Source organism: Thamnophis elegans, chromosome 8 (genome assembly GCF_009769535.1).
Source record: "Thamnophis elegans isolate rThaEle1 chromosome 8, rThaEle1.pri, whole genome shotgun sequence".
Taxonomy (NCBI): Eukaryota; Metazoa; Chordata; class Lepidosauria; order Squamata; family Colubridae; genus Thamnophis; species Thamnophis elegans.
Window position 1 is genome coordinate 7913087 of NC_045548.1, and position 27984 is coordinate 7941070.

The window sequence follows — 27984 nt, forward strand, 5'->3', positions numbered from 1 at the left end:
AAAACCCAGGGGTGTTCAAACTTGACAGCTTTAAGACTTGTGGACTTCAACTCCCAGAATTCCTCCTCTCGCTCTTCATCTTGATGATGTGCGGACAGGTGGGGGGGGGGAGCTGGAACCGGTTCTAAACAGCACTGTAGATTTGTGGAACCTCTTCTACAGAAGAGGTTAGAACTGGCAGGAACCCACCCCTGCCTGTCACTATTTTCTTTCCAGTCTTCCAACAAGTATAAATAAAGGAGCGTACATAAATATGCAAAAAAAGGCACCACGTTTCAAGCTAACCTTGTGGCAGACTTTATTTGTTTATTTATCTGTTTACATTTCACATTTCTGAACTTCTCTTCTCCAAAGAGGGAAGGTGGCTCTGTACAATAAAACATCAAAATAATCTGTACAATAAAACATCAAAATTTAAAATAGTATATAAAAAAATGAAATGTTAGAGTTAAATTTTTGAAAAATTATAAAAGGTTTTAAGGAGGTAAGAATAATTAACCCTGCTAAAAAAATAAAAATAGGTTGCACTAACTAACACCACCACTGCGTGTTCCTTTGGGTGCCCCATGCAAAGCCACAGAACAATGTTTTAACCCCTTTTCAGAAGGCCAGGAGTGTGGGGCCACCTCCTGTCCATGGAAAGCTTTACTCTCAGTGTTATGGGTAGGAAAGTGCAGCATCATAAATTATATAACTGATCTTTACTTTCAATCCATTTTGCATTAATATTGTTCTCTCCAGACATATAAATCTTTAGCACAAAACCAATAATGACATCGCTTCTTAATAAAGTATTCACCTAACAAAGCATATTAAAATACACTGTTCAATGTCTCTCTTTTACTTAAAAAATGGCATTTGAATTACTAACTAAAAAAATGCCCACTTTATTAAGATTGCACAACACACTTTTAAAAGCTTAATTTTGCTTTAGAATGCTGTTTGGACATCTGAGTCATTGAAGATTAATTTTCAAAGCATGAATTTATGCTGTCACACAAACAGAAAAAAATATTTTTGGAACAGGCTCTCAAAGTATGTTTATTTAACAAGAGCACAATGTTTTGCTGTACAAAAACTCATCAGAGAATGAATGCGCACTTTCATTCTCCATGCATTTCAATTAAACATGTGCAACTGATACCCTAATGGAAGTATGGAATTGTACGAAACAGTTTCAATCAGTTAAAACTCAACCTTTTTCAGTCTGTTGTACGTATTATATACTAGAATTGTTTCAATTCTTCTTTCCCAGTATTTTAATTTTATAATACCTTCATTGATTTATATGTTCTCTAGGCCACTTTTATCAGAAGACTTTGAACAGCTCGCAATCTGTTTATAGTAACTCAGAAAACCCCAAAGAAACTCGCAAGAACTATATTAGTTTCACCAAATCATAATAGATGTCCACATTCGGGGATAGTTCAACATTCCATCTCATCCCCAAATGTTCTCCAGAACAGCCCAGTTTTCAAAGGTCTTTCAGAGAAAAGGCACTTCTTATATTTAGGGGGAGGTTATTCCACAGGAGAGAAATCATAACTGAGAAAACTAAGGAATTTTCTCCAGAGTTTTCTGAAGGAGACTCAAAACTCAGCCTGTTTTGGAAGACAATTCCTCAGCTGGAAAGACTTAATGTGCCTTGTTCTCATTGGATGGTCAGATTCTATGATTGATGGGCAGATTTGAGATCCAAAACAGAGAAATCAATGACCTAAGTTATGAAGGGACCTCCAGGACCTTCAATTGTCCTTGGAAGAATTTAGTCAATGCATCTGCTGCAATAGAGGAATTATACCAGCATGTTTGGGTGTACCCATAATAATAATATCTTATGCTATGTCTCCTTATGCTAAACCAACTATAGCTTCTAAATAGTCTTCAAGAACAGCCCCATATATTCCAGATTGTAATAATCCAGATGCAGAATGACAAAGGCATAAGTAATTATCAACCATATCTAATTATGCAAAAGCCTGGTGACCTCAGCTTCTACTTGATGTTTTAGCAGCAATCATAAATCCAGGAGGATCAGAAGTTTTGAGCCAAATGTGCCTGAAAAAAACTACACCATCCAGAGCTGAAAATAGCAATAGCAATAGCAGTTAGACATATATACCGCTTCATAGGGCTTTCAGCCCTCTCTAAGCGGTTTACAGAGTCAGCATATTGCCCCCAACAACAATCCGGGACCTCATTTTACCCACCTCAGAAGGATGGGAGACTGAGTCAACCCTGAGCCGGTGAGATTTGAACAGCCGAACTGCAGAACTGCAGTCAGCTGAAGTAGCCTGCAGTGCTGTATTTAACCACTGCGCCCCCTAACTCTAACCCTAACCCTAACCCTAACCCTAGATAAACTATATCTGGAATTGATCAATTTCTGAACCTACGGGCACTCTGCCTCCTAAGTTTAAGCTTAAATCTTGACTGCTCTGTGACTTGTCAAATTATGACTTTATGTTTGATTTAGAACAGGGTGTCAAACTGGAGACCTGCGGGTCAGATGTGTCACGCACAGGCCACGCCCACCCCAACTCCGCAATTGGGAAAAACATCACAAAACGTCACGTGGCGGCAACGTTCACGCATGTTTGACACTTGTGATTTAGTAGAATAACTTAGCCAGCCCGGTCAATAAAGCCAAGTCAATACAAAGCCACCCAATTCAATACATTTAAAAAAAAATTGGATGACTCTTGGTAAAATGTTATGCTTTATATTTACCTTTAATGATACTGCATTTGGGCTTCAGTATTTTCAAATGAGAATGTTGGTCCTTCGTAGCCAATATAGTTTCTTTCAGTACCTGGATTATTCTCACAAGTATCCACTGCCACTACATGCCCTGCTTTATTAGGGCTCATCAAATGCTCACCAGTCAAAGTTGATTTGCTCATTGCCCAATCTTCATCTTGAATGCTGATTTCTGAGCAAAAATTCCCTGAAATGTCTGTTACTAGCGGACAACTAAGCATATCCTTTGCATCACAGAAACTGTCAGGATATTTCACAGCAGGAGATTTATAGGCTTCAAGGGACATCTTTGTAGTTGCGGTTATAACAGTTTGCATAGCTGGAACATTCAGAGAGGAGTGACTGCTGTATTTATACGCATATTCTTCACTATAATGAGGATAGTTAGCATTGGCTTGACAGAGACCATAGCTAATTTTTTCTCCATAATTATTTTCTCCTAAGGATTGTTTCATCCCCTGATGCTCATGGACGCTGAGTGAAGCTGCATGACACTGAAGTCCATTCAGCAAAAAGTGATCAGTGTCCATTGGAATATCCATTACCTCTTTGTGAAATGTAGGATATAAATTGGAACTGACATAACCAGGAAATGCACAGTCATAGCCACAACTTGATTTAGAGGTGTAGATTTGGGAGGTTGGAGAGTTCTGGAGTGGTGATGCTATATCCCCTTGAAAATTGGTTGCATCGTAAGTAATGTGGTACGCTTCTGAACTTGGAAATAAGTGAGACTGAGCAAGCAGTGGTAGGCTGGCATCTGTGAAAATGCTAAATTTTTCTGGTCCTTCTTCATATGATACAGGATGGATGTAGGGAAAGTGATTACCATTCTCACTGCATGCTGTTCCTGTCTAAAGAGAATATTAATGGAAACAGTTAATGGACACACACACACACATACCCTTTATTAAATACAATTGTTAACTATTGTTTAAATACTATTGTTTAAATTATTTTCTAGTATTTTTATCAGGATGTTTACCAGGGGTGGGTTTCTCGCCCCGTTCCAACCGGTTCGGTAGGAACGGGGCTGGCGGTGTCCTCGTGCACGCGCGCAGTGCACGCATGCGTACTAGCACCTGTGCGATGCTCCAGCTGCTCCTGGAGGCTTGCGCAGGCGCTGTATGCGTTCTGCGCATGTGTGGAAGCGCAGAACTCGTCAAAACCGGGTAAGAAACGCGGGCGGGCGGGTGGATCCTTCGGCATTCCCAGAAGTTATTTACTTCCAGGTTCGCCAACCAACTGGTTCGCGGGGACTGCGTCGAACCGCCTGAAACCCACCCCTGATGTTTACATTATATATCAGATTTCAAGTAAAATTGATGATATTCATATTCCTGGAACTTCCATAATACATGTGTTTTTTTTTTAATCACAAGAATAAAAGTTGTATAGTTTTTTATCTTTATTGAAAGGACAATATCTAATGATGCCTTCCATTTAAAGGACTCCAACCCAAGAGAGAAGGGTTAAATTTAGTTATGAGTAATTCACATTTACAAGCAGACTCAGCAAACATTTTGGTCACTTTATCTCTTCCATAACAATGAGATATATTTTATTTCTATTTGAACCATGGCAATTATTTTTAATTTTATATTGATATCAATTCCTTCCCTTCTGAGGGGCAAAATGTTATTCTCTTAGGTCCTGACTTCAAATTTACAACATGTATCTGTGGGTGAACTAGGAAGAAATCCACATTAGTCAGAACAGATACAGATATGAATAATTTTATCGTACAAGTGAGAACTCCATTAAGAAATGCATGTGTGACTATCAATATAGTTTTCACAATGATCTGATGATGATTTGATGATTCATCATCAAAAATAGTAACTGGCTATTCAATTTCAGGTATACTATAACAGCCTAAGTCTTAATAACATGACCTTACCATTTGCTCTGCCATAACATTTGATATGGTTTGTTATATATGATGTATTTAAGTCTGCCAATAATTGCAAAGTATTAATAAATGCCTGACCTAACTGGAAAGTGACATAATACAGGTGTGACATGGCTATTATGGATGCTGTTCAGTGGTGGGATTCAAATAATTTAACAACCGGTTCTCTGCCCTAATGACCATCTGGGTAGGTGGGGCTCAGTGGTCATGTGACTGGGTGGGCATGGCCAACTCAAGGTCACTCAGGTCGATGGGCGCTTCGCCTTAGCTGTTACAATGTAATAAGGGTTAACTGGAGAGGCAGTTTCTGTAAGCAGGACAATAAAGATTAGGCTAGAAACAACACCAGAATGTTTCCTTCCTGCCTTCCTTACAGGATTAGCCCTGTAAAGTGGGAAAAAACAAAAGGAGATTTCCTCCAACAATCGGTTCTCTGAACTACTTAGAAAGTTACCAACCGGTTCTCCCAAATAGCTGAATGGTGGCTGAATCCCACCACTGATGCTGTTGTATAATAAACAGTATAATAAAATATAGTCAATTAATCCCATACTATCCTCTCAACACAGGCATAAATACTTAGTTTACAGTCTACATTTTCAGTTCCATAAGCTATAGTAAATGTTAGGATACAATAAATATATTACTTATTTTTAGCGGAGCAAGAAAAAAGTATAAACTCAGATTGTTTTTGCTAAAGTGATTTTATATTTATATAACATTGTATGTTAGGGATTTCTGTTTTTTTTTAAATTTCTGGGACCCTGTCATATTTGGAGAGCTAAATTCTGAATTCATTAAGACTCAATGAATATAAATGATGTTCACATTAGTTAGAGCCGAGGTGGCACAGTGGTTAGGGTGGCAGTACTGCAGGCCACTTCAGCTGACTATTAATCTGCAGTTCAGTGGTTCTAATCTCACCGGCTCAAGGTTGACTCAGCCTTCCATCCTTCGGAGGTGGGTGAAATGAGGACCCAGACTGTGGGGCCGATATGCTGACTCTGTAAACCGCTTAGAGAGGGCTGAAAGCCCTATGAAGCGGTATATAAGTCTAACTGCTATTGCTATTGCTATTATGATATTTCACATCAACATTTCTGATGACACTGGAGACCCAGTTACCTGAAACTCAAGAAACCGTTTCTTCTGGGACAGGTGAGATGATGTTTGCTTTTTAAGAGCACTTCTTCTGATCTCCGTTTCTGATTTACTTTCTGGTCTAGGGTGGTCGTGGATTCCCTTAGCCTGAAATAATATTGACACAGAATAGAGCATTAAAAAGCCAATATACAACAAGATAGACATTAATTATCTCTATTAAAGCAGCTTTCCTGGGGTTACAGCAAGAATGGCTTCTAACTTCACCTGTAAATATTGGAGACTTGAATTGAACCTCTGGCTTCAGTGCACATGTGAACATTTTTCTTATGTAGAGAATATGAATAACATATGGAAGCATCCCGGAAATTTCATTCACTAGTGAAGTCAAAAGCTTGGGTATGAGTCTTAAAAAGTCCAATGTAAGAGATTTCAGGATCCAGTAACTTTTCAGATTTGCACAACATTCTGCACTGGACAATACCCCATTGCATCCTAGCCTAGCATACTGCAAGAGCCTGGTCCATATCTTTAGTCATTCTCTTCGTTACATGAACCTAGACATATAAGCACTAATGTTAAGTCTTTCATGTAAACCAGTGGTAGTCAACCTGGTCCCTACCGCCCACTAGTGGGCGTTCCAGCTTTCAAGGTGGGCGGTAGGGGTTTGCTGTAACTCTGCTTTATAAATTTTATAAAGTAAAGTTACTTCCCTACTTTATAAATCACTATTATTGTGGAACCGGTGGGCGGTTAGAAAATTTTACTACTAACAGAGATACAAAAGTGGACGGTAGGTATAAAAAGGTTGACTACCCCTGATGTAAACACATATATAGTCTTCTTTGGATTGCCCAGGAAGCAAGGCTTTTAAGTGTAACTCCTTAATTTAAAACTCTGTTGTTGTTGTTGTTGTTGTTGTTAAAAGAGGCACAAGTAGCACTCTCCTTCTTTGTTTTGAAACCTCAAAGCAATGGCTTAAAAATAAGTCTGATATGCAATATATTGAAGTGTCTCGGTCTGCAGGCTAAGAAAAGTTGTGGATATTATTGAGTGCAATACATTTATTTTATTCAGATAAGATTAACTATTATCAGATAAAGGAAATACATTTCTTTCCAGTTTCCATTAAGTTATACACCATAGGATTGGGGTTTTTTTTAATTAGAAGAAATCTACAGAGATAGCCTACTTGGCATTTGTATTTTACCTGGAAAAATATTGCTTTACCCTCATGTCTCCAGAAGTTTGTTACTGGATAGCCACTATGTCCTCGGCAAGCAATCAGTTCAAGAGTTGAGCCACAGTTGGGACAATGCTTTTCTGCAAGATAGACAACTACATTGGGAATATATAAGACCTCTATATAGTGAGATAGAAGTACTGCATAAAAATAATGTGCAATATATGTGCAAGTATATTTCGATTTTGCATAATTTGGGAATTATAAACTGACACATTTTCACAGATTTCCCTTTGGGGAAAACAACGTGGCTTCATGTGTACTTTTTCTACCTGCAGTAGAATCTTCAGTTACAGGAATGACATTGATAAATTATTCCAGGAATGTCAAGAACATTGCTTTGTAAAAGCCTTTTAGGTACCGTAAGGCTAATTTCTTGCAAGGAGTTTCACCTCTCCACAGTTGTAGGTGACATACAAATGCCTGTTATAAATAAATATCTGGCATATTTATGACATGCAAATGCCTGTTATAAATAAATATCTGTCATATATGCATATGTATAAATAAGTATCTGGTTAATGAATTACTTGGAGATTCCATTTTTAAGCAGTAAGAGCTGAGTAAAACTATACTAAATTTTGAAATCTGGGAAGGGAGGAACTGGTTTGTTGAACTTTTCACTAGAAGGGAAGGTTCCCCAACAGCTACAAGGATGGCTATTGCATGGCTCACTCACTCACTCACACACACACACACACACACACCCCTTCTCACTTTGTTGCTTTTGTCGAGCCTTATCACAAATAGCAGGCCGAAGCTGCAGCTTTGTCCCATCAGGCAGGGTGCAATTTCTGGCGCACACTACCACGCCAAGGCAGGATTTCTTGAGGATCTGGCAATTGTGGTTATTGGTGTTGCGCATGGCCCAACCACTAAGATGCCTTTGTGCATTTTTATCTTCAATTGTATAGATATATCGCAAATACCCATCAGGCCACTCCTGGAAAGAATCAAAGTGTTTGGGCTCCTGCATAAGAGACAAATACATGAGGGGAAGGAGAGAAAAAAGAATAGATGTGGAATCTATTTACTGTATATATTACTAATACTCTTGTTCCCATAATCTTTAACTGGACAGAACAGTGCATCATAAGGCAATAATTTTTAAACCAAGCACCTCAAATGAGCTAAAAAGCAAATGTGTCCCAAATCTGGGACTTATGATTCCTATGGAATTCAAACTTAGCAAATTTTATAAAAGAGTTTATGACATAATACAAATGTCATTAAACATTTCCTGTCATTTTACTGGGCTATACAGTTCAACCGTGACCCGTCAAAACTGCACTCGACTAAGTGGCGCCTGATTAAACCGCGTCGCTGACATCATCAACAGGGCGACAACAGTGAGCGCGGAGAAAGAAGGGCGCTTTAAATAGCGCTTTGAAAGCAAGCCGATTCAACTTAAGGTAAGGGTTAGGTTTAGGGTTAGGTTTAGGGTTAGGTTAAGGGTTAGGGTTAGGTTTAGAGTTAGGTTTAGGGTTAGGTTAAGGGTTAGGGTTAGGGTTAGGTTTAGGGTTAGGTTAAGGGTTAGGATTAGGTTTTAGAGTTAGGTTAAGGGTTAGGTTTAGGGTTAGGGTTAGGTTAGGTTTAGGGTTAGGTTTAGGATTAGGTTTAGGGGGGTTAGGTTAGGTTTAGGGGTTAATTTTAGGTTTAGGGTTTACAGCGTGCTTCTGTCTCCACGCTGTTGTCGCCCTGTTGATGATGTCAGCGACGTGGTTTAGTCGAGCACGGTTTTGTGGTGGAACCCAGTTTCAACATGGGCTATTTCCAAGACAGATGCATCTCTGAATGTATCCAAAGTTTTCCAGTGAAGGCAGCACATTACACATTCTATCATTGTTGAAGGCATTAAGGAATCTGATGAAGAAATGTCTCTGAGAGGCTGTCCCAACAGGACTAATGCATGAACAGGATTGAAAGTAGCCAATTCTCCCTTTAAAAAGGGGGAGGATGGGAATTATGGAAACTACCTTGTGTTTGTGCACATCAATACATGCAATATATTAATTTGCTACATATTCTGATTTCATTTGAACAAAATGCTAACACCTAACTCTCATTAATAAACACGACTCCTATATTTAATTGATAGCACGCTACCGAATGTCCAAAAAATTAAACCCTGCTATGAATCTGATAAGATTCAGGTATCAGTAACATTCTCACCCCAAGCATATTCAATCCTATTTTTGCTTAGCCTTATATATTGCAGAATCCTAGTCACAATGCATTCATAACAAATATAGTGGCTGGGTTCCATGCTTTAGTGTGGTGCTGACCGCATTCAAAGCCTCTTCTATGCCATTCCTCTTTAGAAACTCCTCTGATATTGAGTTGAGGCACTCGCCATCCCCCCCTTAAATGAGTGAAAACAATAAGATACAACAGGGAGATGCCGAGATTACATAACTTTGTCGTCCTTATTTCTAATCTTTGGTCTGCCTTTGTTGCGTCTGTCCAAAAACGCCACCAAATGTTAGGACCTGATTTGTGAGCCTGTCAATCAACATAGGCTCTGTCAGCTCCTCTGGCTTTGCGACTGTCTCTCTTCAGCAGATTAGATGTTTTCCTAATGAGGAGAACACTCTGCCTGGGCATCTCCTAGGTTAAAGAAATGCGGACTAAAGAAAATGTAGGAACAGCTCAGGGAATCAGCAAGAGTCCTAGGCTCACCAGCATACCTTCGTTGCCAAATTCTACCCTGCTTCTCCTGCCTCTGGAGAAAGTTTACTACAGTTGAGAGGCACGGGATATTTCACTGGGCAGAAAGGACTTTGTAAAATTAATTGACAAAGCCAATCTACCGACTCCATACCTTCTTTCCAAACCTCCCTCTGCCCTGTACCTGCGGTAGCTTGGGATCATTGATGTCCCAGGTTAACTTCATTCCAAAGGAACAGATGTAGTTAGATTCATCAAAAGGTCCCTTTGACATTTTCATCATGAATCTAGAAGAACCTACTCATTAAAAACAAAAACAAAAAAAAGATATTAGGTATTTCTCTTGTTCCATCATTTGGAGAAAAAGTTTTATTTCAGATGGTTAAAAAAAAACCCTTAGTAACATTCTTTCTGGTCAGGAGATTTCCCCCGAACCATATTGTTATGACTGTTTAAAAACAGGACAAGTTCTTTGCACTAATAACATACCGGTCATGATATAAATCTATAGAAATGAAAATGACCACATACAGTAGTTTTTTCCTCAAGGGTCCAAAGTACAAGTGCACATAGTTTAGTGTCGCACATTAGTTGGTGTTCACTCATACGTCCAGTTTACAGTGTAAATCATATAGAGTTGTATTATACGTGCGACAATAATTTATGTATATATTTTACTGCATATATACACTAGAAGTTATGGCCACGCACATGCGCGCACACATATATACACATGCACAATTACATGCATGGTCAAACTAGGTCAGGCATAATGTGTGAAACTTTCCTGTAAGTTGTAATATTAAACAGTCCATAAGAATGAATTCATGTGTCAAATACATGCACACGTTACATATTATCTGGAAAAAGTCTCAGGAGTGGTCTAGTGGCTGAAAAAACTAGTGGCTAATTTGCCTTGAATCCACAATTACATTATAATTCAACTCTATATTTATTGTATGTATGTATGTATGTATGTATGTATGTATGTATGTATGTATGTATGTATGTATGTATTAAGTGTTACAACCCCTGGTATGCCCAAATATAGGAGGAAGATCACTACTTCCATTCTCTGTTCTTTGGCTCATCACAAGAGACCATCCAGGCAGAAACCCAATATTTTTACTGTTGCCTTTTTGTTACATTTTGTTGTATTTGTGCTGATAAATAAATAAAGGGAGACTAGTATAGATCTATTTCAAGCTATTTATGTAATATAGCCCAGGTTCAAATCCCAGTAAGGGTATGGCTAGCTGATGAGAGCTAAATAGCTTGAAATAGATCTATACCAGTCTCCCTTTATTTATTTATCAGCACAAATACAAATACACACACATATACACACACACAACATTAATATAATATAATATAATATAATATAATATAATATATATATAATATAATATAATATAATATAATATAATATAATATAATATAATATAATAAATATATATTTCAACTTTATATACAAAATATATTGTTATAATTGAACAATTGTTCATTGTTTTAAACCTACCTGTAGCAAACTTAGGTCTTTTTCCCTCAGTGATAATTACCGGTCACCAAGGAAAGAATTGATGTCATCTGCATGTATAACTAAAGGTAAGGCACAGGTAATGAAATCTGAGAGAACAGTAGTTTTCCTAAGTATAGGCAGTGAATTCATGACTAATGTGAAATTTGAACTGGCTTCCATTTTTTTTTGTGCTACAGCACTTTCTCTGAATACAGATTAGCCTGAGGACACAGGATTCAGATGAATGAGACTCAGCTCTGTACTCAGTCACAACTTAGAACTTCTCAGCAAAATCTACGCCAGAACTACGAGGATAAGAGAGAGCGCGAGAGAGGGAGGAACAAGGAACAAAAATGAAGGCCTGTGGAGGCAAACCACCTTCAAAACTTTAAAAGGAAGAGAGGAAGAAAAACACGACTAGCCAATTTGGTCTGGTGGTTAAGGCCTCAGGCTAGAAACGGAACAATCTGAATTCTAGTCCTGCTTTAGGCGCAAAGGCAGCTGGGTGACTTTGGACAAGCCACTCTCTCTCAACCCCACTCCCCTCTTCTTCTTCTTCTTGTGGGGAACATAGGAGAACAAAGAGTAATAGATACGTCACCACCTTAAGTTCTTTATACAAAAAATAATGAAAGCAGGGAAAATAAAAATAAATAGGAGCATCTCAGTTTCTGCGTTACATGTAGAATAGCAATAGCAATAGCAGTTAGACTTATATACGCTTCATAGGGCTTTCAGCCCTCTCTAAGTGGTTTACAGAGTCAGCATATCATCCCCACAATCTGGGTCCTCATTTCACCCACCTCGGAAGGATGGAAGGCTGAGTCAACCTTGAGCCGGGTGAGATTAGAACCGCTGAACTGCAGATAACAGTCAGTTGAAGTGGCCTGCACCCTAACCACTTGCGCCACCTCGGCTCAGTGTTGGTATATTGTGAGAAAGGAACAATAAAGTATTTAGGGGAAAAAAAAACTTTTCCAAAAGGCCTCAGTTAGAATATATAATGCTTTTCTTGGCAATAACTGGCATAATAGAATAACTGGCATAAAAGCATGCGTAGATTTGTACAGTACAGTCCGGTGTAACTTTGCGAACTTGCCTTGAAAGTTCTGCCCCTTGTTGTCCTCTTACCCTTTTCGTGAACGCCTTGCCTCTGTCCGCTGCCAGCAGTGCTGAAATCAGCCGGAGGTCCCTTCCTGAACTTGGCTTCGAATCTGTTCATAACCAGCAAGGGCATCTTTTCTTGTTCTCAACTTTCACCCTCCCACATACCTTTCTCTGCTGTGTTGAAAGCACGTCAGTGGCAGCTCCTCCCTGATTTTTTTCCACAAGTTCTCAGGCACTATGGACTGCTGATCCACAAACCAGCCATCTAGAGCTGTGTCATCCGAGAGGAAAGCCATGATCTTGAGCCTGCTTTTCAGAAATACATTTCTTTTCATAGCTAATTCCTGTATTTAAGGTGTGAGGGCCCCTAAAGGAACATAAAGCATTTTCTTTTTTTATTTTCAAAGGTTTTATTCTTTTAAAACACACAAATATTTCATTTCATTTCATTTTCATTCATTTCATTTATTATATTTATATGCCGCCCTTTTCCCCCGAAGGGGACTCAGGGCGGCTAACAAATCAAATCAGGGAAGGGGGGGGGGGTACAGACAAAAAAATAAAAAATAAACGATACATAACAATACATAATTTAAAAACACACAACAGTCATACCATCGAGGCGGGGGGCAACAGCTCTTTAGCCCCAGGCCTGTCGGGAACAGCCAGGTTTTAATGGCTTTGCGGAAGGCCTGGAGGGTAGGGAGGGTTCGAATCTCCACGGGGAGTTCGTTCCAGAGGGTCGGAGCAGCCACAGAGAAGGCTCTCCTCCGGGTAGTCGCCAGTCGACACTGGCCAGCGGATGGAATTCGGAGGAGGCCTAATCTGTGGGATCTAATCCGTCTAGCGGATTTCATCATTCCTCAATCATTAAAACATCGAAGTACAATTTTTTGTATATAATGAATATAAAATGTTTGTAGGTACTCAAATACTACATCTGTATAGACACAGAATCAACTTAATGATACAGTAGAGAGGTCTTTAAAGAACAATATAATTCCTCCTAAACTTGTTTCTTCTCTCTCAAGCATACACACACCACAAATACACAGGCTGTATATAAATGAATATGTGGAGGGTTTATTTTTTTAATCAGAAGTATTTAAAAAGCTTCAGAAATATAAACAAAGGAAAGATCTGGATAACTTGATAAGGAGAGGTAGATTCTCTTCTTACTCTTTAATCATTACCAACTTTCCCAGGAGTGTCAAAACCCCTGGAAAGTGTAGGATGCAAAGGACTAACCTCTTAAGTAAACTTCATTGACTGTATTACATTGTTTGGTAAGTCTGGTAATTTTAGAATGGGATTAAGAGCATTGTAATCTTTAAATTTAAGGTAACCAGTAAATCAGCGGATACAAAATTGTGCCCTCAGGAAGAATAAATTGTCAGTTCTAAAAATAAGGGTGGAGGCTATATACATTAAATTATGTGATTCATTTAGGCAAATCTAACTAGAATTACCAGAGCCAGTTTGGTGGAGTGGTTAAAGGCATCAGGCTAGAAACCAGGAGACCTGTGAGTTTCTAGACCCGCCTAAGACATCAAGCCAGCAGGGTTTCTTTCAACTTGTCATTCTTTTATCAACCTTAGGAAAGAGACAATGGCAAACATTTTCTGAAAAAGTCCCCTTGAATGAAGATAAAGGCACGGGAAACAAATTCACTGCTAGTGTGGGTGTTAGGTGGCATATGTACCTGCTCCAGAGAAAAGGCCACACAATGTGAGTATAGCTTCATAATAGCCAGCCAATGAGCAGTAAAGCCATTAGTGCTTCTGATGAAAACTGCAGAGGTCCCGATTCAAATTACCACTATGTTGTAAGGCTTAATGAGGATGGGTTCCATCTGCCCCTTCTCCTAAACTATGGCAAAACAGCCATGACAAAGTAAGGCACCTGCACAGCTACAGCTTTCTTTGAAAGACACCAGAAGGTATTAAATCTCCTGGGATTCTTATTTATTATTTAAAATTATGATAAGTGTATTCAATTATTAGGTTCCACCACAAACCGCGGGTAGACTAAGCGCGCTCGACGAAAGTGCGTACGTGACGTCATCACAGGCGCTATGAAAACAGCACGCTGTGAGTTGGTAAACTTTAAATTACGCGTAAATCTAACCTAAACCCTCCCAAACCTAACCCTAAACCTAACCCTAACCCTTACCTAACCTAAACCTAACCCTAAACCTAACCCTTAACCTAACACTAAACCTAACGCTAACCTTAACCTAACCCTAAACCTAACCCTAACGCTTAACGTAACCCTAACCCTAACCCTAACCTTACCCTAACCTAACCCTAACCCTAACCTACCTTTATGTGATCGGCTTGCTTTAATGTTTATTTTAATTTTAATTATTTTTAATTTATTTGTCGTGCTGCTGATGACGTCAGGTACGCGCTTTAATCGGGCGCGCTTAGTGGACCGCGGTTTTGACGGTCACCGCAATTATTATACTGTACCATTCCAGAGATTAGACTGGGAGACAATGCATACCATTCTTGTATGCAAAAGCTGTCCCCAAAAAATGGAAGTGTGGCAATATTATTTTTCATTTAATTTGCAATAAAATAAAACTCCTTTAACTCTTGCCATGAATTATTCCGTACCGGCAAAATTGCATTTTAACTGAGGGTAACTTTACTGAATTATTGAATTGCGTTTATTACAGCTATGCCTACATTGTGCTGTAAATAAGTTAAGCAATTATTGTTGCTTAGTACAATAAACCGGAAAAAAATGAACATCAGCTGTGGCCACATGGCTTGAAGCCTGGATGTTTTTTAAAAGTAAGTTTCTGATGATCTTTGGTTATTACCTGGGACTTCTAAGCAATTTTTTAGGTTCCTGACATCAAGTTCACCAAATATACCACGTTAAAATATTGGTGACTTTGCATTCACGGTATCTATTAACCTTTCCAATGAACCATTTTGCTCTAACACAATGTACTAATCCATCCTAACTTTATTATGTGTTAATCACCAGGGACCAGTGCTGTGTCAAAAAATAAATATGTTGCATGCAATTTAATTTTTATAGGTGCATTTCTACAGATGGCACTTGAGTAATCTTGAAGTAGTCGTACAGATTGCGAAGTCCCTGGCTGCAAAAACCATTTGTCTAAACGTTTTCCACCGATGCAGCCGCCATACCAGGATTGTTTGTTGAAACCTTTTGGGGTGGTGATTTAAGACGCGGCATTATTTATTCCATCCCTCGGAAACGGATTAATAAAAAAGGCCATTCAATGTTAGCAGATGGATGCAAAGCAAGTTGGAATTCCTTCCACGGCTCAGGTCCTAACCGGCATGCCCACCCTTCCCATAACGTAAAGTACCGCCATCCTAAACATTTGGGCATTTAAAAAGGTCGATCCTTGGACTTTAAAACTTCACTGAAGCGCCAGCAAGGAAGGAAGCGCGCAAAGCAGAGTCAGCTTTAAAACTGCGCGAGCGTTCCTCGCAAAGGGGCCTTGCTTAGGATCCCGAGGCACTGAGCATGCGTACCCACCGGGCCCTAGTTAACTTCCAGGCTAAGAAATTTGGACCCCGCGAACGGAGGTAGCCGGTCGCGGAGGCTGCCCTTGGGGAGGCGAAAACGCACGTGGCAGCGGCAGTAGAGGGCGAATCGCTTTTGGGGAAGAGTAACCAATGTTGCAGGTCAGTTGTCCATTACGGGAAACAGACCAGTTCTTACGTTGACATATATATACTTATATAACACACAATAGTGGCTGGGGTAAGCCATGATTAAGCATGGATAAGTAGCTTAATGCAACCAGTTTGAATCTATTTATTTTATTTTATTTTCCTCTATGATTTTTTAACAGGTACAAGTATAGGCATCATTCTGAATACATGAAATTGAATACGAATACAAGGGAATATTAGGACAGGGAGGGTAGGCACGCAGGTGTAAAGACCTCTTAGAAATGGGGTGAGGACGACAGTAAACAGTCTTAAGGTTAAAGTTTTGGGGGTTTGGGGAAGAAACCAACAGTGTCAAGTAGTGCATTCCAAGCGTTGTCAACTCTGGTTACTTAAGTCGTATTTTTCTGCAACAAGTTGGACTGAGGTTGGTAAATTCAGGAAGGATTCTCCTCCCATCTATTCCTAAATTAATTAAGCATTGGCTGCTGTTGCTAATTTTCATATGCCTGGAAGTAAAACTTTCCCTCCTACTTTTTTAATCTAAAGGAAGAAGATATCGGAGAGAAAGAAGAAATGCCAGATAAACCTGAATATTATGTAAATATAATTGCTTTTCATGAAATTGTTAAATCATTTGAAAGATAAAAATATAACATATATATATATGTATGTATGTATGTATGTATGTATGTATGTATGTATGTATGTTTGTATGTTTGTATGTATGTATGTATGTATGTATGTATGTGTGTATCTATATTTAGGATAACTATTTTAATATGGTCAGACTTATATTGACCACAGATTTAATAATTCAAAAGAATTTGATTCCATTGAGCTAACATAATCTATCACAAGACAGAATCTCTCTGCTGTTCAGTGAAAAAGTTTTACACATTTCTTTTCCTGGGAAAAGAATGATAAAAATATGATGGTAGCAATAGCAATAGCAGTTAGACTTATATACCGCTTCAGTGGCTTTCTGCCCTCTCTAAGCGGTTTACAGTGTCAGCATATCGCCCCCACAGTCTGGTCCTCATTTCACCCACCTCGGAAGGACGGAAGGCTGAGTCAACCCTGAGCCGGTGAGATTAGAACCGCCGAACTGCAGATAGCAGTCAGCTGAAGTGGCCTGCAGTACTGCACTCTAGCCACTGCGCCACCTTGCTCTGCACACCTTGGTAAAAACACAAGGGTTGCAAATAATAATAATAATCACTTTCTAAAATTCCATCTTAAAGTTTCAAAGAATTCTGAGTTTTTTCTGTAATTTTATATTTGTGTTCATATTACTCTGAATAGACCACTTTAATTCTTGAATCTTAGCGGAAGATTGTTGCTAATATTTTTACATGTTATCAGGATTGTCCATGTACATTTTTCTCTTGGCTTTCTTGTTTTGACTCTAGAATCTTATACTTGAAAGAGTTCCTCCAAATTAATTTAATCCTACTTCTTGAGTCAGTTACTTTATCCTAGAAATTATGATCACCCAGTCTGGATTGATAAACCTTCTACTGAAAGTGAGGCATTCCTCTCATTAAGTCATATGTCCTCTGTATTCTGTTCTGGCAGAATGATCTTGAGATGATCTGGGAACTGGCAAATGAGGCTTTAAGGCTGTGGGATTTCCACCACTTGTATTAAATGTTGGTTTCCAGCTTTGAATTAAGATACTTTGTGCATGAGTTTCTCCTATCTATCTATTTATGTATATTATGCTAGTCTTGTGATTAAGTTGTTGGGCCAAGCTTGGGGAAATCCCAGTTCTAATCCACCATTAGCCATGGAAAGTTACTGGATGACTTGTGGTCCATTGTCCCTTTTCAGCCCAGCCTATGGTACAGATTTCCTATAGTGATAAATGAAACAGAGTTTCCAAAACAGTCACATACTTTTCATAGATTTTCTAAGTAACATTATAACTGCCAGAGTCACTCTACAGTAGAACCTCTGGCACGACCATAATTCATTTCATAACGTTGGTCGTAACCTGATTTGGTTGTGACCCGAACCTAATTTGGAAATTTGGTGTTTTTAAAAAAATGGTGTGGAAGGGAAAATCAGCTGCGAAAAAGTGGTCAGAAGCATTGATGACCAGAGGTTCTACTGTATATTGAGATGGCTGGCATAAAATTTAATAAATAAATAAAAGTGATATTGGTATGTGTAGTGGATGTCTACAGCAGAAACAACTTTTAAAGTAAAACCTACAGTAACTGTTTTTAAAGGTTACATAGGAATGCACTCATACAATTTTGTTTTTTATGAGAGGTTTAACTCCAAGGGGCTATTGAAGTAGATCAGATACCTGCAAATTAAATAATTAAAACTGAGTTTTTTGGGCCTTACCCAATGTTTCTCAACCTTGGCAACTTTAAGCTGTGTGGACCAATTCCATCATGCTGGCTGGGGAATTCTGGAAGTTTAAAGTTTATAAGACTGAGAAACACTGTCCTAGCCTAACCATGTCGAAGGCTTTTTCCAGATGTGTGAAACAACCATTCTCATTAGCCTCAATATTACCAGACTTATAGTACAACCCAATTAGAAGGGATTACTTAGTTTAGAGACATTTGGTGCACCTGAATTGGTAAGAGACATTTTGGAATGAAAGTCAATAAAACTTGCATGCTTTGAACCAGGCAGGTTCAAGGCCTAGAGCAGTGATGATAAACCTTTTCGGCATCGAGTGCCCAAACTGGAATGCACGTGCTTCGCGCATGTGCTGGAGCACTGCAAACCCAAAGACCAGCACATGCGCACACTGGTCAGCTGGTCTTTGGGTTTCGGCATGCATATACATGCTGGCCAGCTGGTCTTCATGCGCTGGGGCACCAGAAATCTGAAGAGCAGCTGGCCGTTGCACGCATGCCTGTTTTTTGGCCATTTTTCAGCCGGTTTTCTGGACCATTCTTCAGCCCGTTTTCTGGCTATTTTTGGGCCTGAAAACAGCCTGGAAAATGGCCAGAAGAACAGCCTGAAAACGGCCCAGAAAATAGCCTATTTTGGGGGCATTTTGGCCCCCATTTTCAGGCCGTTTTTGCAGCGCTCCTGTGCCCGTGAAGACCAGCTGGCTGGAAACCAGAAGAGCTGTTGTTGTGATGAAGAAAAACGCACAGGCAGGAAGAAGGTAATGGGAAGGCACCCCGAACAGCTCTTGGGAGCTCCCTTTTATTGTCATACACAGTCTCTGTGGCAGAAGCTGATTCGTTGATCAGTACTGATGGCTAGACAAAGCTCATGCTATCAGCTCATGGACAGCTCATGGTTTCCTGCTGCAAGCGATGTGATGTTCCTACGTGCCAAATCTCATGTTTCACACTTATCAAGGAAGGATCAGGTTAATGATCATTGTGCTGACGTTGCATTCCTCAGCGTGGTTTGCCAGCCACTGAGAAAGCAACTATCCCCACAAGAGCAGCTGGTGATGGCACGCATTTCCACAGAGAGGACTCTGCGTGCCACCTCTGGCATGCGTGCCATAGGTTTGCCATCATGGGCCTAGAGGCTAAGAGTCTTCACATTATTCTTTCAGGTATAGTAGGAAAATTAAAAGCAAATTTACATATCCTAGAGCAAAGATTATCAGTCAATAATTAAAGGCCCATATTGAAGTTTTGCTTTTGTCTGTTTTGTTCTAGCTAGAATCATTGTTAAGCGGTGCCTTCAAAGGGAAAGGATTTCAGAAAATAAATTTAATGATACAAGAAAAAGACAAATATGTCCCTCAGAAGTGTAAGAAACAATTGTTAAATCAACTTGACAAAGCTCTAAAAAAGGTATGTAAGAAATTCTTAATTGCTGAACGTTAAATCTATTCAACTGTTTAGGTAGTCACTCATGTGAAATTATCTGCTTTAGGAATTGGACAAAAATGAATTTTCCAATGTTTCCCTACTGTTGAAATGCGTTCAGTTGTACTGTAGAAGTGATTCTCCGGAAAGTATAAATCTGCTTCTTCAGCAAGGATTGATACCAAAGATAAGTAATCTAATACATTAATATCTTTGTTACTAATCAGTAATATTATTATATTCTAAAGCATACTTGCCTATCTGAAAGGTAAACGTATTTTTCAATATTTCTTGTTGCAGCTAAAACATTATTCTCAATTACTTTTTTATTGTTTTAAGAGTCCAGCTCTTGTTCAGTGTGAAAATCCAAATTAAGTACATCCTACAAATCCAATTTGTCCTTGAAGGCATTGAGCAAAAGGGGGAGCCTTTCCTTTCTTATATAATTTCCTTCCTCCTAGTACGCACTTCAACAGAGAACTCCAACAGTACCAATATACGTTCTGCTAGAGAACATTGTCATTTCACTATTGTTGAGCAAGCACACAGTAATGTTCACTGGTTCCAGTAAATATAATTCCTGTATACTTGTATATTAAAATTTGATGTGAACTTGGCTTTAGATGCTCATTTGATTTTTGCTTGCCTGTCTCTCCCTTTTTACATGGTTACTTGGTTTGAAAGGACAAGAGAATTTCTGAGCCTGATAGAACCCAAAGACAAAAAAGATTTGGTAAATCTGGTTGAGGACTTCTTTAATACAACCTTGGTAAGCACATAGAAAGAACAACAAAGCGATTATCTGGTGGTCTTTCCCTAATAATACTTATCATTATGAAGTGACTTGATTTACAGATCTTCATTTTTTCTGACAGCCAATAAGTGGGGTTCAAAAGACTTTGGGGTCTTTTGATTTCTTATGTGGTTCATTTAGGGAATTTGGCACAAATTCATCTTCCAGTGTTATCAGACCTAGCATGCGCTGCATTCATTACCTGCTATATATAGGGTTTAGGTTTATTGGATTTATATGCTGCCCTTCCCCCAAGGACTCAGGGTGGCATACAACATAAAAGAAAACACATATTACAAAATTAAAAGGGACATTAAATAAAGTATCCAAAAAAACCCAATTGATATTTACAATAAAAATTTAAAAATTAAATTAAAATTAACAACCAAATTAATCCTATATTTATTCCATATATATATTATATATCCCATCTTTCTATTATGGCAAGTACTCTGGGAGTACTCACTAGAACAGAGGTGTCAAACTCAAAGCCCGGGGACCAGATCCGACCCGTGGGGTGCTTAAATCTGGCTTGTGGGGCTGCCCTGGAAGAGTGAAGGATCAGCCCATTAGAATTAGAATTAGAATTTTATTATTTGTATGCCGCCCTTCTCCGGGAGGACTCAGGGCGGTGAACAATTCAAGGGGGAAAGAGGGGGAACATAAAAAACAAAATACAAATAATAAAAGTAAACAACAGTCGCACAACCATACATGTCGAGAGGGGAGGGAACTCATCACCCCCAGGCCTGTCGGCAGAGCCAGGTCTTGACGGCTTTTCGGAAGGCCTGGAGAGAGGTGAGGGTCCGAATCCCTGCGGGGAGTTCATTCCAGAGGGCCGGAGCTGCACAGAGAAGGCCCTCCCCCGGGTAATAGCCAGGTGGCATTGGCTGGTAGATGGCACCCGGAGGAGGCCAACCCTGTGAGATCTAATGGGTCTGTGGGAGGTAATTGGCAGCAGGCGGTCTCTCAAGTACCCAGATGTTGCCTCTGCAAGAGAAAACGGGCTCCCAATCTCTGTTTTCGACTGGGATGGCTTCTTGCAATCCTAACCCAGCCGAAAATGAGCTCGGGAGCCCGTTTTCGCTAGCAGAGCACTTGGGCCACCACAGGCGCCCCTGACGCGAGTGACGTCAAACTGGCCATGTTCACCTTGGCCACACCCACCCCAGCCCCCCCAAAATCAAACACAATCCCTGATGCGGCCCTAATATAATCATGTTTGACACCCCTGCACTCGAACATTGGGAGCAGTTGTCAAAGATAAATATATTGTTGTAATGATGTAAGAACTGACTCTTGAGTTATGCAATGAAGCCACACTTTCACAGACTAATGAGAAAAGGAGTATCAGTTGTTGCCCCAAACTATTGTATTGAAGAGTTCATTATTGTAGCAACACAAATTGAATTATTTACATGATTATATACTGATAATATTAGTATATAGCTTGCATAAAGTAACACAAGTGTTTGAAACTTCTATATTCTTCCTAAATACCATATACTGACTTTTAATATCTCCATTCTATTTCCTGTTTCTTTCTTTCTCCTCCACATCTTGCTTTAGATTATTAGCAAAGCAGCACTGAAGGTCAGTTACTAAATAGTGTTATAGTCAAAATGACATAGTCTATGTGTAGTCTAGGCATATTGAGTTAAGTAGAATCTGCATTTGAGTAAACGGATGAGTTTTTGTTGATTTTATTGCTGGGTCTGCCTAAAAAGGTATTACGAGTCATTTTGAGGGGTGGGAAACCATAAATAAGGCTGCTTTATTTAGCTTAATCGTTAAAATGCTGATGCTAATTGATTCCAGTGGCACTGCCAATCAGTTAGTTTATAAGGAGTTATGGGGGCAATTTGTTGTTCCATATTATATTATATTAAACAAAAAAGTATCTTCAAAAATACAACCATAGATTTTTATTCTTATAGCTTGACTTGTTTCAATATCTCAAAAGCTAGACTTTTGAATTAAACAGCGATACGCAGTTATGAATTAAAAGGAGACAATTGGCTCGAATTTGACATTTCATCATAGCTTATGATGGAAATACTATTTAAAATAAGGGACTAAAAAGTAAACTTCATAAAACTTAGAAATATTAAAAATCAATTAGAGAGATGGTGGGTGATTGTTAATACTGTCAATCTTGTCTCCTTTTCTTCCTCAACCTGTATAGGAAGAAAGCAGTTGCTTGACTCATTCATACAACACCTGGGACATTTAGCCATGGAATCTAATGTGGAATGTGCCCTTCGACAGGAGGTTAGTTTAAAATCCATGTAGCAAACTTCAAGGCATGAAATCATTGTCAATTTTTATCAGCTTGCAAACTTCTACCGTGTTTCCATGAAAATAAGACCGGGTCTTATATTATTTTTTGCTCCAAAAGATGCATTGGGGTTTATTTTCTGGTTAGGTCTTATTTTGGGGGAAATACAGTACTAATTGCATCCATCTGGCTGACAATCTAAACTGAGGCTTATTTTTGGGGTAGGCCTTATCTTGTCGGCTAGCGACCCCCAGGGGGAGAGCCTTCTCTATGGGAGGGCCTTCCTTCTGGAATGAGCTGCCCCCGGAGCTTCGTATAATCCCCGACCTCCGGTCCTTCCGATGCGCCCTAAAAAGTTGGCTTTTCCTGCAAGCCAGCCTGGCCTGAACAAAATAAAATAAATGATGGATTATTGTTAATTTCAATCGAATTTTAAATGTTGTTGTTAATCTTAATTGGGCTTGTTTTTTGGATACTATTTAATTTTAAAAAACTTTCGTAATATGTGTTTTTTTTAATGTTGTACGCCGCCCTGAGTCCTTGGGAGAAAGGCGGCATATAAATCCAATAAACAAACAAACAAACATACATAAACAAGCATCCTGAAAAATCATACTAGGATTTATTTTCCAGTTGGGTCTTATTTTTGGGGAGACAGTATTACGTAGGAGAGCACGTTTGATCAGATTGGGATAGCTGAGCTTTATTTCCTGTCTTTGTTCTTTAACCAAGGCTCTGAGAACGTTAAATACACTTTTGGCTAATATCACCCGTGAGGAGAAGAAGGTCTTTGCTGACTCTGAAGAGATGTGCTTGCTTATGTAAGTCAACTTTTCATGTCAGGATTATATGTTTTATTTTTCACATTCCTTTAGCACCTATCTCCCTCAAAGATATTTGAAGGATATCCCTTTTATCTTTGACTTCCTTTCCTGCAATAGTGTTCAAGAGACAGTATTTCTTAACCACTGCCATGAGTTATTTGTAAAATTAATAACAGCAGGGTATACAAATAAAAATCTTATTTTCTGTCTTGGTTGTATTTACCAGTTTATCGGGGTTTTTTTCTGAACTGAAAAAGAAGGATGCAAATCAGGGTCTTTAATTATGATTAAGTTTGGAACTGGCTATTTTGTCTTGCTTTTCTGCTTATATTATTAGATAAAGCAGTTGAATATTTAATATAGACTCAATTGATCTTGGGGTTCCTCCCCCCCGCCCCCAATATGAGCAATTTAGCAATAGATCCTTTGCAGTCCATTGGGTTACATTAGTTTGTCTTAAATTTTGACAGGTTTACATTTTACTTCTAATTTTTTTTTAAATCTCAAATTACTGCTTTACTCTTCCAAGACATCAATGTTACTAATGGGCTATGTTGTTTCAGGAAGGAATTTGTGAAAACTATTCAGGATGTTGGTGGTAAGAAATGTTTGATATCTTGATCAGAGCTGGGGAAATTCTGAATTGAAAAGAAAGAGCTAGAATTTAAGTTTGTGAACAGAAAAGGAGAGAATTGCATGAGAGTCCTTCACCATGCCTTGCCTAAGAATTGGAAATAAAAATTTTACCTTTAATTTTACCTTTATTCTCCTTGGTGCACTAGCTTAGTACATTTAGTAGATTGACATTGACCCAAAAGGTAATAAAGACAGCAATGGGAGTTGGTATTGAGCAATGGTGAAGATGCTGGGCTAGAAACCCAAGAGGCTAAATATTATGCTCACTACCTTGAGCTGGGCTGAGAAAGCACCAGGATAAAAAACTGGGAGATTGTGAGTTCTAGTTCCATCTTGGACCCAAAACCAGATATGTGATCTTGGGCCAATCATTTTCTCTCAGTCCTAGGAAGGAGCCAAGGTGGCGCAGTGGTTAGGGTGCAGTACTGCAGGCCACTTCAGCTGACTGTTATCTGGAGTTCAGTGGTTCTAATCTCACCGGCTCAAGGTTGACTCAGCCTTCCATCCTTCCGAGGGGGGTGAAATGAGGATCCAGACTGTGGGGGTGATATGCTGACTCTGTAAACCGCTTAGAGAGGGCTGAAAGCCCTATGAAGCGGTATATGTCTAACTGCTATTGCTAAGGAGACAAATCCTAGAAAAAACTGGCCAAAAAAACGGCAGGGACTTGTCCAGGCAATTTCTGAGAAGTGGATTTGACTGGATGGAATAAAAAAAAAGTATGTGGGCAAAAAAGTTTTCAGTTCAAACTTGTGATGCTATGAATAGAACTGAGTTTCTTCCTGCTTTGAAAAGATGATTTGCGGGCTGGGGTGGAGGGGTAGCAGCTAAGCTTGCTATTTTGGAAAAAAAAAAACTTCCTATTTTTTCCCTGCAGATTATGATATCCAGGTTGCTTTTGTTGAAGCCCTGTTAGGATGATGTTGAAAAAGTACCGAGATGAAATGGTGCACAGTTGGTTTGAAGATCAATATATCAGTAAGATTTTAGAGAAATCAAGGATGAAGACTTTGAGACAGTAAGGGTTTTTGTTATTCATATCAGAAATATGGAGAAGGGAGAAAGAAAATAAAATAATGGGGAAGGGGAGAAAGGAATCAGACAGCAGTGGTGGTTTTTAATGGTACATCACTACTGATCGTTAATTGGTTTCCAGGAGGCACAATCAGTACTTAAAACAATGAATTCCAAACATTTTTTCCCCATAAGAAATAATGTAGTGAATTACAAGATAGCCAACAATGACAACTATTAGCTTGTGTGTTGAGTATCAAAACAAACACTGAGTACCGGGACAAATGTTTCATGGCAACATGTGTTCAGTACCAAATTTGATGCGTTTCAAAGGAGTTGAGTACCAAAGGACCTCTGTATAACAATCCAGATTTGAATTTCAGCTTTGGGTATTCCTGACTTTTAAACTGGGTTTATAATGGTTCAGCAGAGTTTCACATCCCTGCAAAAGGCTATTTCATAATTCACTTTTGGGATAATTTGTGCTAGTGAGCCTAAGCCAACTAATAGTCCATTATAATTATGACACAAATATTTTGCACATTGTGTTGAATACACTGGAAAAAACATGTACTTTTCTGTACAAGGTTGACTCAGTCTTCCATCTTTCCAAGGTGGGTAAAAATGAGGACCGAAATTGTTGGGGGCATTAGGCTGATGCTGTAAACCACTTAGAGAGGGCTGTAAAGCACTTTAAAGCAGTATATAAGTCTAAGTGCTATTGCTATTGCTACTGCTACAGTATTCCCTCTTCCTCAACTTAGCAGGAGAGCACTTTTAAAAAAACAAATGTAATATTCTGTTTTCTGTCTTCACTTCAAGGATAGCAGAAAGTTTCTTAACAACCTAAATGAAAGACTTGGTGATAAAAGAAAGTAAGTGTTTGCTATGAACCTTCTCCAAATGGGTACAATGGTACACAGCTTAGCCTGCCAATAGGAATGTATTAAAGACAGAGGCATGCTAGCTAACAATTTGGTATTAACTATTATTTCAAACTAATTGATAACCTGGTGTTGCCCAAGTATTTATTTATAGGGGGAAAATGTCTGGACCAAACATAACTTCTAATGTTGGATTTTCCCCCTTACCAGAAGGAGCTTCCTTGCGGAGTATTGTGAAGCCATTACCATGGCAACTCCACTGTGCTGTAGAGTAGAAGCCATATTACGGAAGTACAGTAGAAGTCATTTTAAGGCACAACAGGCTGTAGCTTAACAGAACATGCACCCCGAGGGGTTTTGGGGGTGTTTTACCTCCATAGTATTTGTTTCCATAAAGTAAGTCATCTGTGTACCAAGTTTGATTGAAATTGCTCAAGGCGTTCCAGAGTTATGCTGGAACATACATACGCACAGCCATTTTTATATAGATGATGATGATTATTATTGGAAATAATTTTAGCATTGACTATTTGAGATAGTAAGGTTAAGTAATGCAAGATGTTAAATACAGCCTGTATTTTTATACAGAATAGTGTAATTAATGTTCTTGAAACAAACGATTTCTGTAGTTCTATAATATTTAAGACCATAGATACAATACAAATTATGCTTTAATGCCATTAATATCCTCTTGAACTTTTTAAAAAAAATCTTGAAAACACAATTTTTTGAAAAGGTGAGGGCTGGCTTATTTATGCAGGATCCGGATACATGTTCCTTTTAAAAAAATGTGTGGATATCGAATTTTGATATATTCATATCTATGCTGATGTTATCAGGTGGTATGAGATGCAGTAATGTCAGAAGTTGATTGTCAGGTAGATTTGTCCATTTTCCATGCCAGTTTCATTGCCCCCCCTGCCACATCAGTGCAGAAAACAACCTTATTGGCAAGCTATCTTGCTTAATTTGGAGCTCTGATATTACCTTAAGCAGTGCGGAAAGGGAAGTACCTGTCTTAATGAAGTGTGAATTGCTGATGAAGCATGGAATTAGATGTGGGCTTGCTTTATTTTCCACGACATGTTGACATAAGATAATGCTGACCTTCCCTAAAAAATCTCCAAACAGGTTTGTAAGCCCAGGATGAATCACTCTTTCTCGTGTTGTATCTTGCTAAGTTAAATATTTTGCTAAGCAACACTTCACATAGATTTGCTTCTTGGGCCATGAGAAAACTTCATGGATAATATGATGTTTTGTTTGTTAGTAATGCCTTTCTTCATTTGTATGCTTGAATCATACCTGCCAGCACTGTTCCTATGAGTTGTTTAGGAATTTTTGGATGTATTTAGGCCATATTCCGTGCAATAGGGCAAAAGATAAATGTTCTCAACTTCACTTGTAAAACCACCTAGTTGCAGGCTGCTTTGAAGCACCTTATTGTCCTAGTAAATACTGTGATTAATATAATTTCAAAAACTCCACATCCAGTGTTACTTTGTGATGAGTATAGATTTGTTGCATTTTTGAAGGTTAAAGATGAAGTAGGCCTTAACGGTTCACCGACAAAAGGGCGAATGACAAAACCGCGCCCGACTAAACCGCGGTGACAAAACCGCATGTTCTAAAGCGCTCCGACGAATGAGCGCTGAATCGTGCCGACAACAGCGCGGCGACAGAAGGCTATAAAACTAAACCTAACCCTAAACCTAACCCTAAATGTAACGCTAAGCCTAAACCTAACCCTAACCCTAACGCTAAACGTAACCCTAACCCTAACCCTA

General features: G+C 39.0%; 1 protein-coding gene across 1 annotated transcript; it reads right to left on the reverse strand.

Moving 5' to 3' along the window:
- Positions 1–2732: 2732 nt before the first annotated feature.
- GCM2 (glial cells missing transcription factor 2) lies at positions 2733–9957 on the reverse strand. Its single transcript, XM_032222855.1, has 5 exons — positions 9868–9957; positions 7734–7986; positions 6984–7096; positions 5798–5920; positions 2733–3614 (listed from the first exon to the last, which is right to left on the reverse strand). Exons 1-5 carry the CDS (start codon positions 9955–9957, stop codon positions 2733–2735), a joined length of 1461 nt encoding a protein of 486 aa, XP_032078746.1.
- Positions 9958–27984: the final 18027 nt, after the last annotated feature.